Source organism: Aegilops tauschii, chromosome 4 (assembly GCF_002575655.3).
Source record: "Aegilops tauschii subsp. strangulata cultivar AL8/78 chromosome 4, Aet v6.0, whole genome shotgun sequence".
In the NCBI taxonomy this organism is placed as follows: domain Eukaryota; kingdom Viridiplantae; phylum Streptophyta; class Magnoliopsida; order Poales; family Poaceae; genus Aegilops; species Aegilops tauschii.
Window position 1 is genome coordinate 488,922,175 of NC_053038.3, and position 13,236 is coordinate 488,935,410.

Genomic DNA, 13,236 nt, shown 5'->3' on the forward strand with positions numbered 1-13,236 from the left:
TTGTTTACACTCATTGATTGCTTATCGCATGATCAGTTCATAATGGTGGCGGTCACACTCTGGGCAATTTGGACAGCTAGACGCAAAGCCATTCATGAGCATATCTTTCAAACCCCTCGAGCTACTCATTTGTTCGTAATAAGCTTCATACAGGAGCTTTCGGTCCTGTCCAAGAATGGAGCCACCACCATTACAGGAGGGGCTGCAGGGGGGCGCACCTCTACCCTGGCCACACGCCAGAAGGCCCCGCCGATGGGTTACGCGAAAATTCATGTCGATGCCGGAGTCAGAGCGGGCAGGGGAGGCTCGGCAGCGGCTGTTTGCCGAGATCACAATGGTGCTTATCTGGGAAGCTCAGCGCTGGTTATAGCCGGTCTGGATGATCCATTAATATTGGAAACTATCGCATGCATAGAGGCTCTTGCCCTAGCGGAAGACCTAAATATACGTAATGTGCTAATTGCGTTTGATTCCAAACGGGCTATATTGGACATCAACAATGCTAGCATGGGAAATAATGGTTCAATAGTTAGGGAGATTATTACCCGGTCAAGTGATTTTCTTTGTAAATTTACTTTTGAAGGTCGTGCAGCAAATAAGGAAGCACATAGCTTAGCTAGATTTGCTATTGGTAGAGGCCCGGGGCGGCATACTTGGCTAGGCCAGCCCCACAACCCTAATTGTATCCCACTCTCTGTGGATTTTGATGAATAAATTTGCTTTACCCCCTCAAAAAACACAAAGTTTAAAAAATGTTCAAGAATTTCATTTTTGTAGAAAAGTTACCAAATTTCTAAAAAGTTCTTCAATTTTGAAAAAATCGTCGTTTTTTAAAAGAATCATCAAATCTATAAAAGGTTCATCAATTTTGAAAAAAAAAGGTTACCAAATTTGAAAAAAATCATGGATTGTGAAGAAAAATCACAGCTTTGGAAAAAAGACCTCGATTTGAAAAAGTTCAGGCATTTGAGAAAAAAAAAGAAAAAAGGAAATGAAAATAAAAAACCAAATGAAAACCATTCAAAAAACCATGAAAAAAAGAGTCATAATCCTTTAAAAGCTTATAGAATCTCCATCAATTCTGGTTGGTCATTGGCCAAAAAAATGCAAACAGCCTCGCGCAGGTCGTTCGCTCAGGCTGTGCTGTCGAAGAAGGAAAAATAGTGAAATGAGCCGAGCCCAAGTGAAGGAGGGTGTGTGTGTGCCGGTTTTAGTTTGTACTATAACCGGCGTCTGAAGGTCCGAATAGGAAATGCTTATGTTCATGCTGTTTTGTCATACATGATTTGGGCTTGTACCGGAGATACGCGGCATTTCGCCAAAAAACATAGCACATGCTTTTTTTTGCGGGTTAAACAGTGCACATACTGATGCTGCAACAAAAGTTCAGATGGATGCCCCGTTGGTGGATCCATGTCAAAGAATTTTGCCACGATCAACTACAGAATTGTGTTTCTTTCGAACAAAGAAGTACTAGTACGTAGAACAACTGCAGAGCCATTGATGCAGGCCGCTTCTTCTGTTCTTCTGAGCCCTCCTCTTATCTCATCGCCTTGGTCTGTTCTTCTGAGCCATCCCGCGCCAAGGAGACGCCGACCATCTTCTTCCCCTGCCGCTGCTGCTTCTCGCAGTCCAGATCCGGCGAGCCGCCCTGCTCCTCGCCGGTCGCCGCTCCTGCAGCGTTGTACTCCTGGTCCTTGTCCTTGCCCCAGAGCAGCATGTAGAGGCCCAGGATGACCACCACTCCTCCGATTATGCTGGTTCATTAGCAACAGTAATTAGGCTGGTGAGACACACATAGTTGGTGCACGCACGCACGCAGCAGAGCACGGGCGCTCATGCGCATGTTGTGTCCAGGTTGCCGTGCCATGCCGGAATGGAGCACCGATTTAGTTGAGCTGAGCAGAGGCAAGCATGCACCGCACGCATGTACTACTACGTACCTTCCGACGTATAGGTTCTCGCCGAAGATGAAGTAGGCGAGGATGGCCACCATGATGGTGGACACCGGGTTGAACATGGTGACGAACACGGGGCCCTTCTTCTCTGTGCACCACAGCTGCGCGAACACCGTGAACCCGCTGCACGCGAGCCCCTGCACGTTCGTGCACGCGCGCAGTTCATGAGCACTGGCTACATGCATGGCGAGTGACATGGAGGACGGGGGAGAAGACGGTAATAATCTGAGAGAGACAAGGGCAGGCGCGTACGGAGTAGATGATGCACCAGAACTTGAGGCCGAAGCCGATGAGCCAGTCCTGCCTCTCGTGCTGCAGCAGCACCGCGAAGGCCAGCGACTGGACCCCGCCCACCGTGGCCATCCACGCCGTCAGCGACAGCTCCGCCGGGTACCGCTTCACGGACGTGGCCTGCATGATGTACCAGACGGACCAGCACACGCAGCTGGCCACGGCGAGGAGCGACCCCTTGAGCCAGGCGTTGTGCGCGGCGTCGCCGCCGCTGGGGATGTGCACCGGCGCCCTCCAGGGGCTCGCGATCGCCGCGCCCTTGTACAGCGTCATGGTGGTGACCCCCGCGAAGGACACCGCCGTGCCGGCCACCTTGGCGAGGCCCCGCGCGCTGCGCAGGTCCACGATCTCCATCCGGAGCGCGATGGCGATGACGAATGTGATGGAGGCCACGGTGTTGACCATGGAGGTGACGAAGGTCGGGGACGTGTACTTGAGGCTCGCGAAGTACATGTTCAGGGTCAAGCTCACCCTGCAAAAATCCGACTTCCTCTCAGGATCACTAGACAAATGTTCATCTACGTATATATGCACTCTTCTCAGCGGTTCTTCTTCTTACCCTAGAAGTGAGAGCACGAAGATCTCCAGGAACAGCATCCAGGTCATCTTGGGCCTCAACTTCCTGACGCCCAAAAATGAACACATATTCATCATCATATCGCCAAAGTCTGAATCTCCTGGTGTAATTGATGAACGCAAGAGCTTATTACTTCTCGTGGTAGTAGGCGAAGGGCCAGAGGAGGACGGCGACGAGGAGGTGGCGGTAGGTGACGTAGACGTAGGGGTTGAGCCCCCGGTTGAAGGCGGCCTCGGTGACGAAGTACATCAAGGTGTAGCACAGCTGCACCATGATCATCATGTTGTGCGGTGCGTACCTCCTCCACAACCCTCGCAGCCCCGTCGCAGCTCCTCCAGCCATGCCCAAGTTGATCGGTGTCGCTCGGTTTGAACTGGATCGAAGAAGAACGCCGAGTGCAGAGCCTGTCTTTATAAAAGGCGGTGGTGCCGTAGGTTATATAGCTGTGGTGATGGTGAAGCAGCAGCTAGCACCTGATGCATGGGGATGTCACTGTGATAATACAGTGTACTCCTACATATCCGTCTGAGACAGCTCCACCTGAGCAGCAGTGGCGCGTGCAATTTGACATGCACCTGTGCGGCTCTGAATCCACACAAGTGTATGTACGTACTTACTATGTAGCATGGGTGTTGCTTCCTGCTAGATTTGCACCAAGAACAGTGGCAGTACCGATGCTGTCGGTTTTGGTCAGAACTTTGGCTGTCAGTGCCCAAAAAGAATGGTTAACAATGCTGCTAGATGGAATCAGAATTAAGTGATGAGCTCTCTTGTTTCAGAACACAACACAAGCAAAACAAAACAGTAGTGCAATGTGACATGCCAATCATTAGAGATGTTAGTGTATGAAATGCAGAGAGAGAGAGAGAGAGAGAGAGAGAGAGAGAGAGAGAGAGAGAGAGTTGTCGCGTGCAGAAATAGTCGTGCTACTTAACCTACCATCTGTGACACGTTTCTCGCACACCGGATGAAAAGGACTCATGATCGAGGCAGTCTGAGGTTTTCCTTCTTGTCTGTTCAGGTGTCACGGAAAATAGGATCGCCTTGAAATCAAATCATGGCAGCCCCTTTCCCTTTCTCTTTCCAAGGAGAGCACCATATGCTGATCTCAAATGGCTGATCGAGAACATAATTTAACTAGTGGACAGGAGAATCCCGCAAGTGCCTAATGACCCCAAAAGTACAAAAAACAAAGTAAACCGTAATAAAGCGAAAACATTAAATAGCAGGGCCCCAAAAAAAGGAAAAGGAAATCCTTTCGTGTCAAATGCTCATCCTCATCGGTGCATGACAAAGGGGTAAATCAGCTGCGTAAAACTCGAGCCCCCTGTAATCTAGTACTCCCGCTGTCTCAAAATGTAAGACGTCTTTTGACACTAGAGACAGAGAGAGTACCATTCTTCAATTGATTGCTACAAAACACCCAGAGTGAGCTTCAATGGGGCACCCACTACTCAAACCCCATTATGCTAACCTTATCTTGCTCTCTCTAGTCACTACTCACTTTCCACCTTCTCTTTCCATTGCAGGAAGGGATTCCGTAATCGATCACGACTAATCAAAACCACATCAGTTAGCTCCCCCTCAATTGGATCGTCAGGGCTAGAAATGCAATTGATTGTTGGCATAGCTTTTGTGTGTGCAGACGCACCATCTGTGGTCGCGAGAGATGCTACTACCTACTTGTACCTAGTAGTGGTGGGTTAGTTGGGTGTGGCATCCAGGTAGGCTCCCTCCCTGTGCCACATCTCGTTAAAACCAATCCTAAGGCAGATGAATCTGTTCCTCCCTGCACTTATTTGGTGTTGTGAACAGAGCGAATATATTGCACAGTTGTTGCACAATGTTTTGTTTTGTGATGATAGGCCATTGGGGCTAATGAATCGATTCATTTGGTTGTGGAATATGCATATAGCGTCTATGTTCGTTGTCCGTCATGAAATCGGCGTTGTACGAAGAAAGATGCGGCGCCCATGGAAATAGCAGTAGAGAAACGTACAGATCGGATACTATGTGATATCCTATAAATTCAATTCAAAGGGGCACGCAGCCAGCGGCCCGCACACGCTGTTGGCCGGCCACACATTTTTCTTGGGATTCAGAAAGGTGGTTAGAGCATACTAGTACCACATCAGCTATATAGCCAACGCATATAATAAATTGGTTGTAGGTTAGTTGTAGTCTTTAATGCTTGCATGGAGAGAAATGCAAGGAAAGGAACAGTGATTGGTTGGCTGCATGCTCTGCCGTGCGCGCCGGCTGCATGCACGGTTAATTTTATCGTAGCTTGTGTTATCGCTCGGCGATGGATGAAGCGTCGGTTTTCTTCTCTCTCCTGCTTTCTCAATCCTCCATATAAGATTTTGAGGTGCTGATGTGGAACATCTTATACCCAGCTGACTAGGACTTATTGTACTTGCTCTTAGTCCCCTGCAATTAGTTAGGCTTTGATTATTTTGGTGCCCATTGCATGCATACTTTTGTCGGGGATTGCATGCTTCACCTGCCCCAACTTTCATGCCTATTTATTCGCCTTCCAAATTTAAATTTATTGTATCTTTTGCATCAAAAGTTTAATTTAGGTTTCATTTACATTTTTTTGCTTTTTGTGGTGAGGGCTTTGAAACAAGAACACTCTTGTAACCTCTTTGATAGTTTTAAAACTTAACTAGTTTCAAATACTAAAACTTGATAATCGTGATATTAAGTTTTTGCCAAGTTTCACTAAGTTTTACCAAGTTTTCATATGAATCAACTCAATTCGTAATATTAAGTTTTTGTTTAGGGTTTAAGTTTTAGTATTTGAAACTGGGTGAATTTACCATTCTTTCTTATAAGGTTTTAATAGTTCAAACAACTGCCATGTTCGCACGAGTTCTTGGCTGCAACGCTTCTGATAGCAAGGAGGTCTATGATCTATGAAGAGGACACTGAGATGGAAAAGAGAAGGTGGGTGGTGTCACAAACGGATATGTGCAATGATCAGTGATGATCTAAGACACAACCAAATAGAAGGAGGGTTCACAATGGGGTAGTGCTACTTGTGAATTGTGTTGGGATTTCCCCGAAGAGGAGAGGATGATGCAGTACAGTAGAGATAAGTATTTCCCTTAGTTAAGAACCAAGGTTATCAATCCAGTAGGAGAAGCAAGCAAAAACTCGTTAGCAGCACCTGCACACAAACAACAAATCCTTGCAACCCAACGCGAATAAGGGGTTGTTAATCCCTTGATGGTCACGAGCAAGATTAAATTGTATGGTATTTGATTGATAGATCAGACAAAAATACAAAATAAAAGAAATAAAAGAAAAACATACCAAGGTATTTTTGGTTTTAATATATGACAAAAGAGACCCAAGGGCCATAGTTTTCACTAGAGGCTTCTCTCTTGAAAATAGCATGCGGTGGGTAAACAAATTACTATTGGGCAATTGATAAAAAAGCAAATAATTATGATGATATCCAAGGCAATGATCATATATAGGCATGATGTCCGAGAATAGTAGACCGAGACGATTCTGCATCTACTACTATTAATCCACACATTGACCGCTATCCAGCATGCATCTAGTGTATTAAGTTCATGGAAAAACGGAGTAACACCTTAAGAAAGATGACATGATGTAGACAAGATAAACTCACATATGAATAAATCCCATCTTTTTACCCTTAATAGCAACGATACAATACGTGCCATGTCCCCTTCTGTCACTGGGATTGAGCACCGTAAGATCAAACCCATTACAAAGCACCTCTCCCATTGCAAGAAAAATCAATCTAGTTGGCCAGACCAAATAAATAGCCGGAGAGAAATACGAAGCTATATTAATCACGCATAAAAGAGTTCAGAGACGAAAAACTCAAATAGTTTTTATGGATAGATCTGATCATAAACTCATAATTCATCATATCCCAACAAACACACCACAAAAAGTGATTACATCGAATAGATCTCCAAAACATCAAGGAGAATATTGTATTGAAGATCAAATAGAGAGACGAAGACATCTAGCTACTAACTATGGACCCAAAGGTATGTGGTAAACTACTCACGCATCATCGGAAGGCAGCAAGGATGATGTAGAGCCCCTCCGTGATCGAATCCCCCTCCGGCAGAGTGCGGAAAAGGCCTCCAGATGGGATCTCATGGTTCTGGAACCTGCAGCGATGGAAAAAGTATTTCTTGAGCTCCCCTATTAGTTTCACAATTTTAGAGAATTTATAGAGGCGGAGTTAGGTCAAACGGAGCCATGTGGGCCCCAAGAGCCACCAGGGCGCGCCCCACCCCCTGGGCGCGCCCTGGTGCCTCATGGGCCACTGCTCCATCTTCTCGTCCCCTCCCGAAGCTTCCAGGGTCTCTTGTTGCCAAAATAAATCTTCAAAAAGTTTCGTGGCATTTGGACTTCGTTTGGTACTGATATTCAGCAAAACCAAAAACAAGCAAAAAACAGCAACTGGCACTGGGCACTAAGTTAATAGGTTAGTCCCAAAAAATGATATATAATTGCTTGAAGGTGTATATAAAACATCCAAGATTGATAATATAATAGCATGGAACAATAAAAAATTATAGATACGTTGGAGACATATCAGGTAGAGGGAAAGCGAGTCAGCACGTGACGGCCCGGGACGAAGCAAGAGCAACCATTGATTTTGTAGGTAAAAAGCGGATGACTATCTTGCGCTAAAAAAAAAACCACCGTCGCTCATCTAAAGATGTGTGGAGGATCATGTGACACAGTCCATTTCCTCCTATGAGTTAGATCTAAACAGTTGATTTTGTTTTTATACGCATTGCAAGGCAAGATGTTTTGCTTTTTTGTGTGCGATTGTCTAGCACATCTCGTTATTCTCCTCCATATCGTGTTTTTATTAGTATGTAAGATAGATAGTACATTGTAAATATCTATTGGTTGTGATGTATAGTGATTAAAAATGGGGTTCACTTGCTGATCAGATATATTGTTTTGTTGTGAGAATTTTAAGCTTACCCTTCTTTTCCACACATACCATATGTCAAACAATGGAGCTTTTACAATTATTTTTTTGACTATTCTTGGAGTCCGTGGAGATTTTTCTTGTGCTCTTACATAAGCATGTGAAATTCAAGGTTTTTCTCTCATAAGAATGATAATGAGAGGACTTTTTATTGAAATGAGAATGACATGTGTAGACATGAAGAATAAGAATGAGACATTTTTTTAATGAAATGAGAGTGAGATGTGTAGACATGAGCGGAAAATTTTAGTAGTTGTTTTAAGTTCATATCAATTTTCTTTATATATTCTAATGGTTGACATGGTTCCATTTTAATCTATTAGTACACTCACAGGTATGTATGCATAAATCAATTTATACATTATGCGTAGCACGTTTTTCCCGTGACGTCCTAGCCTTGAAAGAGACGCATCCTCACTTGTCTCACATCTTCTTCTTCTTCTTCTTTTTTTTTTTTTTGAGGATTACTTGTCTCACATCTGGATTGAAGATACCACTGACCAACTTTGGATTTGCAACCCACCTCCGTATACGACACGATCTCCAACAATACAGACTTCCATCAAGTCGAATTACATGCTTGTATAAGTGTGGATCTCTCACTATCTGAGCCAATAATTATAAACCGAACAATCAAAATAATTTGGTGATGTGGATCAGTGTGAGGCCTCAAAAACAACCCTATATTGTGCCTTTAGTATATATATACTCCATTTCCTTCTATGAGTTAGATTTAAACTGTTGATTTTATTTCCAGAATTACGGGTGCACACATGTACGGCCAGATGATTGTTTTTGGAGATGTGATTTTACTGAAATGAGAATGACTTGTGTAGACATGAGTGGAGGAATGAGAATGAGACGTTTTTTGAAGGAAACGAGAATGAGACATGCAGACATCAGGGGGAGGTTTTAGTGGATGTTTTAAAGTTCCTATCAACTTTTTTATATATATTCTAATTGATGATATGGCTGTCTTTCGATATATTAGTACACTCATAGGCGTGTATGCATAAACCAATGGGAAACGTCTAACGCCGGACGACTGGCTAGAAATTGGGCCGGTGCCTCGCACTCGTGTCGCCTCGTGCTAGCTGTGGACCACTCTTTCTTTATCTCTTTGCACGGATGCATCCATCTCTTCCCTTATCTAGTTGCTACCATGCATCCTTATCCTGTCGCTCGCCCCCACCAAATTCCCCACCATCATCTTCCTTGCCCGAGCTCCTCCCAGCTAGCACCATCTCTTCTCTCCACATCCTGCTCAGGTGCATCTGCGTTGGAAGTGGCGGCAGGGAGCAGTGAGGTTGCAGGGCGAGGCATGCTACGAGGCCGAGGCCATGGGGGCGCTGCTATGAGCCGTCCCTGGCCATGAGAGCTGCTCCAAGCGGCACAACATCCTGCGACCACCGGCTCGCGCGATGCTACAAACAGGTCGCGTGATGCTGCAACCGGCGTAGCACCCTGCTACTACTGCTGTCACAGCTGCTAGAGCTCTTCGAGGCCGGCCACGGCGACCATCGATGCCTAAAGTAGCAACCACCTCCGCACGGAGCTGGAACCGTAGCACCGGAAGCTGCAACCACCGCCGGAGAAAGCTGCAACCACCACCTAGTTTTGCATTTTTTGCTACAACCGTTCATTTTTTTGCTGGAACCAACACCATTTTATGTTACCACCGGCGCTTTGGGTTTCCTAGAACTAGCGCTCGATTTTGCATTTTTGTTACCATAGGCATTTTGATTTGCTGGAACGAGCTTCATTTTTTGCTACCACCAGCATTTTTGATTTGCTGGAACAATGTTCAATTTGTATTTTTTGCTACCATCGTTTTTGGGTTTGCTAGAACCATTTACATTTTTTGCTGCCACTGCCGTTTGGATGCGGCATCGTCGCCATTGATTCCACAGAGGAGCGTTGGGGCGGGGGACCAGCACGACGAGGAAGACGCTACCGGCGATGGCGCGAGCTATGGATCCGCGAACGGGCTGCTGTCGCGAGGTAATCGATGAGCGCGATCCACGCGCGAGGATTTTCCCCTCTCTTTTTTGCGAGGCGCTTAGCGAGATAGACGACGAAGTCAGCTGCGATCGAATGTCAGCGGGAACTGGATCGGGTGGCTAGGGTGCGACCGGCCGAACTGTTGGGCCGGCGCGCTGGGGCCTAGTACTCGCCTAAACCAATTTATACATTATGCCTACCACATTTTCCCTACCATGTCCTAGACTTACAAGAGAAGTCACGTCCCTACAGAGGTGCTAATAGGAGTAAGGTGTGCGTGCACGTGTTCATAAAGGTAAATGTAGGTGCGTATGTATGAGCGTCTGCGTCTGTACTGTGTTAAAAAAAGTCACATCGCAGTTGAAGATACTATCGGTCAGCTTTGGATTTGCAATCTACCTCCGTATACGTCACAATCTCCGACAATATGGACTTCCATCAAACGAATAAATTGTGTTCTTACAAGAGCGTGTGAAATTCAAGGTTTTTCTCTCATAGAATGAGATGTTGTTTTTAATGAAATGAGAACAAGATGTGGACATAAGAGGAAGAGTGAGATTTTTTTCTAATGAATTGAGAATGAGACGTGCACATGAGAGAAAGGTTTTAGTAGTTTTCTGAGTTCACTCCCCAACGATTTTCTTTAAATACTCTAATTGATGACATGGTTGTCTTTGACATATTAGAACACTCATATGTACGTATGCATAACTCAATTATGTGGGAGGAGACGTTCCCATCGACGACGAGATGCCTACGGTGACTTCGTAAATTTTAAGATGATATGTTGACTCAATCATTTGAAGGTGCTTATAAGGATAGGGTGTACGTGTGTGCATTCATAGGAGTAAGTGTATGCCTAGCCTGTTTCCCCCCGCCACGTCCTAGCCTTGCAAGAGCCGTGCATCCTCACGTTTGTCACATCCAGATTGATTGAAGATACTAACAGTCAGCTTTGGATTTGCAATCTACCTTCGTGTACAGCACAATCTCCAGTAATATTTTTTTTTGAAATAATCTCCAGTAATATTGACTCCCATCAAATGGGGTTACATGCTTATATACGTACGGATCTCTCATTAAATCCGATCTGCTAATAATAGATCAAACAATCAAATAATTTTGATGGCATAGATTGTCCTAAAATAGAACCATGTATTATGTGATAAACAGATAGGTAGAATTTCAACTGAAAGTTTTTTTATTGCTCAGCCAAATTACGTGACCGTTGGAATCGTAGTATGTTTTCATGTGGAGGTGACAGTGTTTTTTTTGTTTCTTTATACGCCTTTCTCTCGGCTGCGTGTCTGTTCGTCCTAGTCTGAGGCCAGCTCCGCAAGGGAGTTGATGAGCTGTTCAACGGGCAAAGGCACGTCGAAAATGGAGAAGGGAGGCAGCGGATGGCAGCTGCTGCCTAGAAATAGTGGGTCAGTTGAACATGGTATTCAGGTAGGTACCTTCCATGTGCCACACTTCATTAATTTCCTCTTTCTTCTTTCGTGGCGTCACAGAACCAAATCTTAGGGCGGCAGGGGTTTTTTTAGCTGTTGAATCTCTTCTTCCCGGCTTTGAGTTGGTCCTGAAGAGAGAGAATATATCACACAGTTGTTGCACATCGTTTTTATATGGTGCTACTTTGGGTCATGGTTGTATGCATGCCTACAGTTTTGACAAAAAATTGGCCACAATCCCCCCTCAGCCCCCCAAAGAAAAACAAACTATGGCAAAATTTCGCACTGCCTTTTCTTTGAAAGAAATTTCGTGCAGCCTTTTCTTTGAGAGAAATTTCGCACATATTCTTTAAGTTGAAAAGCCAGCCGAGAAAGAATAACGGGAGCTCCTATACGACGCGGTACGCGCTGGGAGGAGCGGCAACATGCACCCCTAGCTCCCCCCGCGCGCTCTCTGTTTTTTAATTTTTAATTTTCTGTTTTATTTTTTCTATTTAAATAATTCAGGATTACAAAAAGTTCCATTTCTTTTAAGAAAATGTGCATTTTGAAAAAAAATATCAAGAAATTATGAAATGTTTGCGGACTTAAAAGATATTCATGAATTCAAAAAACTTTCACTATTTCAAATACATTATTCAGAAATTCAAAAAATGTTCATGGTTTAAGAGAATGTTCATGAATTTGTGAAATATGTCCATGAAGTTTAAAAAATGTTCATGATTTAAAGAAAAGTTCATGAATTCAAAAGATGTTCACGGTTGAAGAGAATGTTCACAAATTTGTAAAAACAAATTGCAAATTGAAAAAATGTTTACGAATTTAAGAAACGTTCACTATTTTGAAAAGTGTTCAAGAATTTAAAAGATGTTCATGATTTCAAAAAATCTTCACGATTTACAAGAATGTTCAGGAATTTGCAGAAAGTAAGTCACAATTTCGAAAAAATGGGCCGGCCCATGCAAAAACCGGCACTCGGTTATATAGCGGGCCGGCCCACTTCCTTCTGCTGTTCTGCTTTTCCTGTTTTAAAGACCAAAAAAGGTGTGTAAGCTGTGACTCAAAACCCGTTCGTTTGTTAAAGAAGCAAATGCACCAACCAGTTGGATAGCATGACCCCATGTGCTACTTCCCTTTTTTTCTCTTCTTTATATAAATGCAAAAATGGCAGCAGTTTTCCCTGTTTCCTTTCCTTTTTCTTTTCTTTTTATTTTTTTCCCTTAAATTCGTGAAATTTTTCAAAGGTGGCGAAATTTTTGCAAAATCAGTGAAAGTTTTTTCAAATTAGATGAACTTTTTTCAAATTCGGCGAACTGTTTTTCAAATTGATGAACTTTCTCAAATTCAATGAACTTTTTTTCTAAAGTTGATGAACTTTTTTAAACTCGATGAACTTCTTTTTAAACTCTATGAACTTTTTTTCAAACTTGATGAACTCTTTCAAAATCAATGAACTTTTTTCGAAACCGATGATTTTTTTCTTCAAAATCGACAAGTTTATTTTCAAAATCGATGAACTCTTTTCAGAATCGATTAACCTTTTTTCAAATCGATGATCTTTTTCTTTCAAAAATCAATGAACTTGGATCATATTTTTGATTTTCTTCAAATTTGATATACTTTTTTGAGGGAGTTTCGCAAGAAAAACTTTTTGAGGAAGCTCGATGGAGAGCGAAGGTACCTGTGCGTGATCGACAGTGATTTTTTTTCTTTTCGAGCGTGTGCAAATCGAGGAGATCGATGCTGTGCTTTTTTAACGAGCCTGCCCAATTGTTCGTGCGTGTAGGCGCCAGCAACACGATCGGGCGCCGAGAGCTCTGGCGAGGAGGTCTCCCAAATAGGATTCCCCGAGGATCACAGCGTGGATGGAGTGACGCAGTGGCCTGCTAACCCGAGTCCAATGGGCCATTCGACCGGGCACATCTCGGCCCCAACCCAACAGCGCCCAAGCCCAGCGGA

General features: G+C 44.0%; 1 protein-coding gene across 1 annotated transcript; it reads right to left on the reverse strand.

Moving 5' to 3' along the window:
- Positions 1–1,313: 1,313 nt before the first annotated feature.
- On the reverse strand, positions 1,314–3,347 carry LOC109780187 (WAT1-related protein At1g43650). The gene is made up of 5 exons (XM_020338766.4): positions 2,960–3,347; positions 2,809–2,871; positions 2,211–2,721; positions 1,944–2,095; positions 1,314–1,757 (listed from the first exon to the last, which is right to left on the reverse strand). The coding sequence occupies exons 1-5, from the start codon at positions 3,166–3,168 to the stop codon at positions 1,541–1,543; spliced, it is 1,152 nt and encodes a 383-aa protein (XP_020194355.1). The 5' UTR covers positions 3,169–3,347; the 3' UTR covers positions 1,314–1,540.
- Positions 3,348–13,236: the final 9,889 nt, after the last annotated feature.

Excerpts from the sequence above, each read along its gene's own strand:
- LOC109780187 (XM_020338766.4), bottom strand. The coding sequence starts at position 3,168 with ATGGCTGGAGGAGCTGCGACGGGGCTGCGAGGGTTGTGGAGGAGGTAC. Across the intron at positions 2,872-2,959 it reads TTCGCCTACTACCACGAGAA|GAAGTTGAGGCCCAAGATGA; the intron begins GTAATAAGCTCT and ends TTTGGGCGTCAG. Across the intron at positions 2,096-2,210 it reads TCTGGTGCATCATCTACTCC|GGGCTCGCGTGCAGCGGGTT; the intron begins GTACGCGCCTGC and ends ACGAACGTGCAG.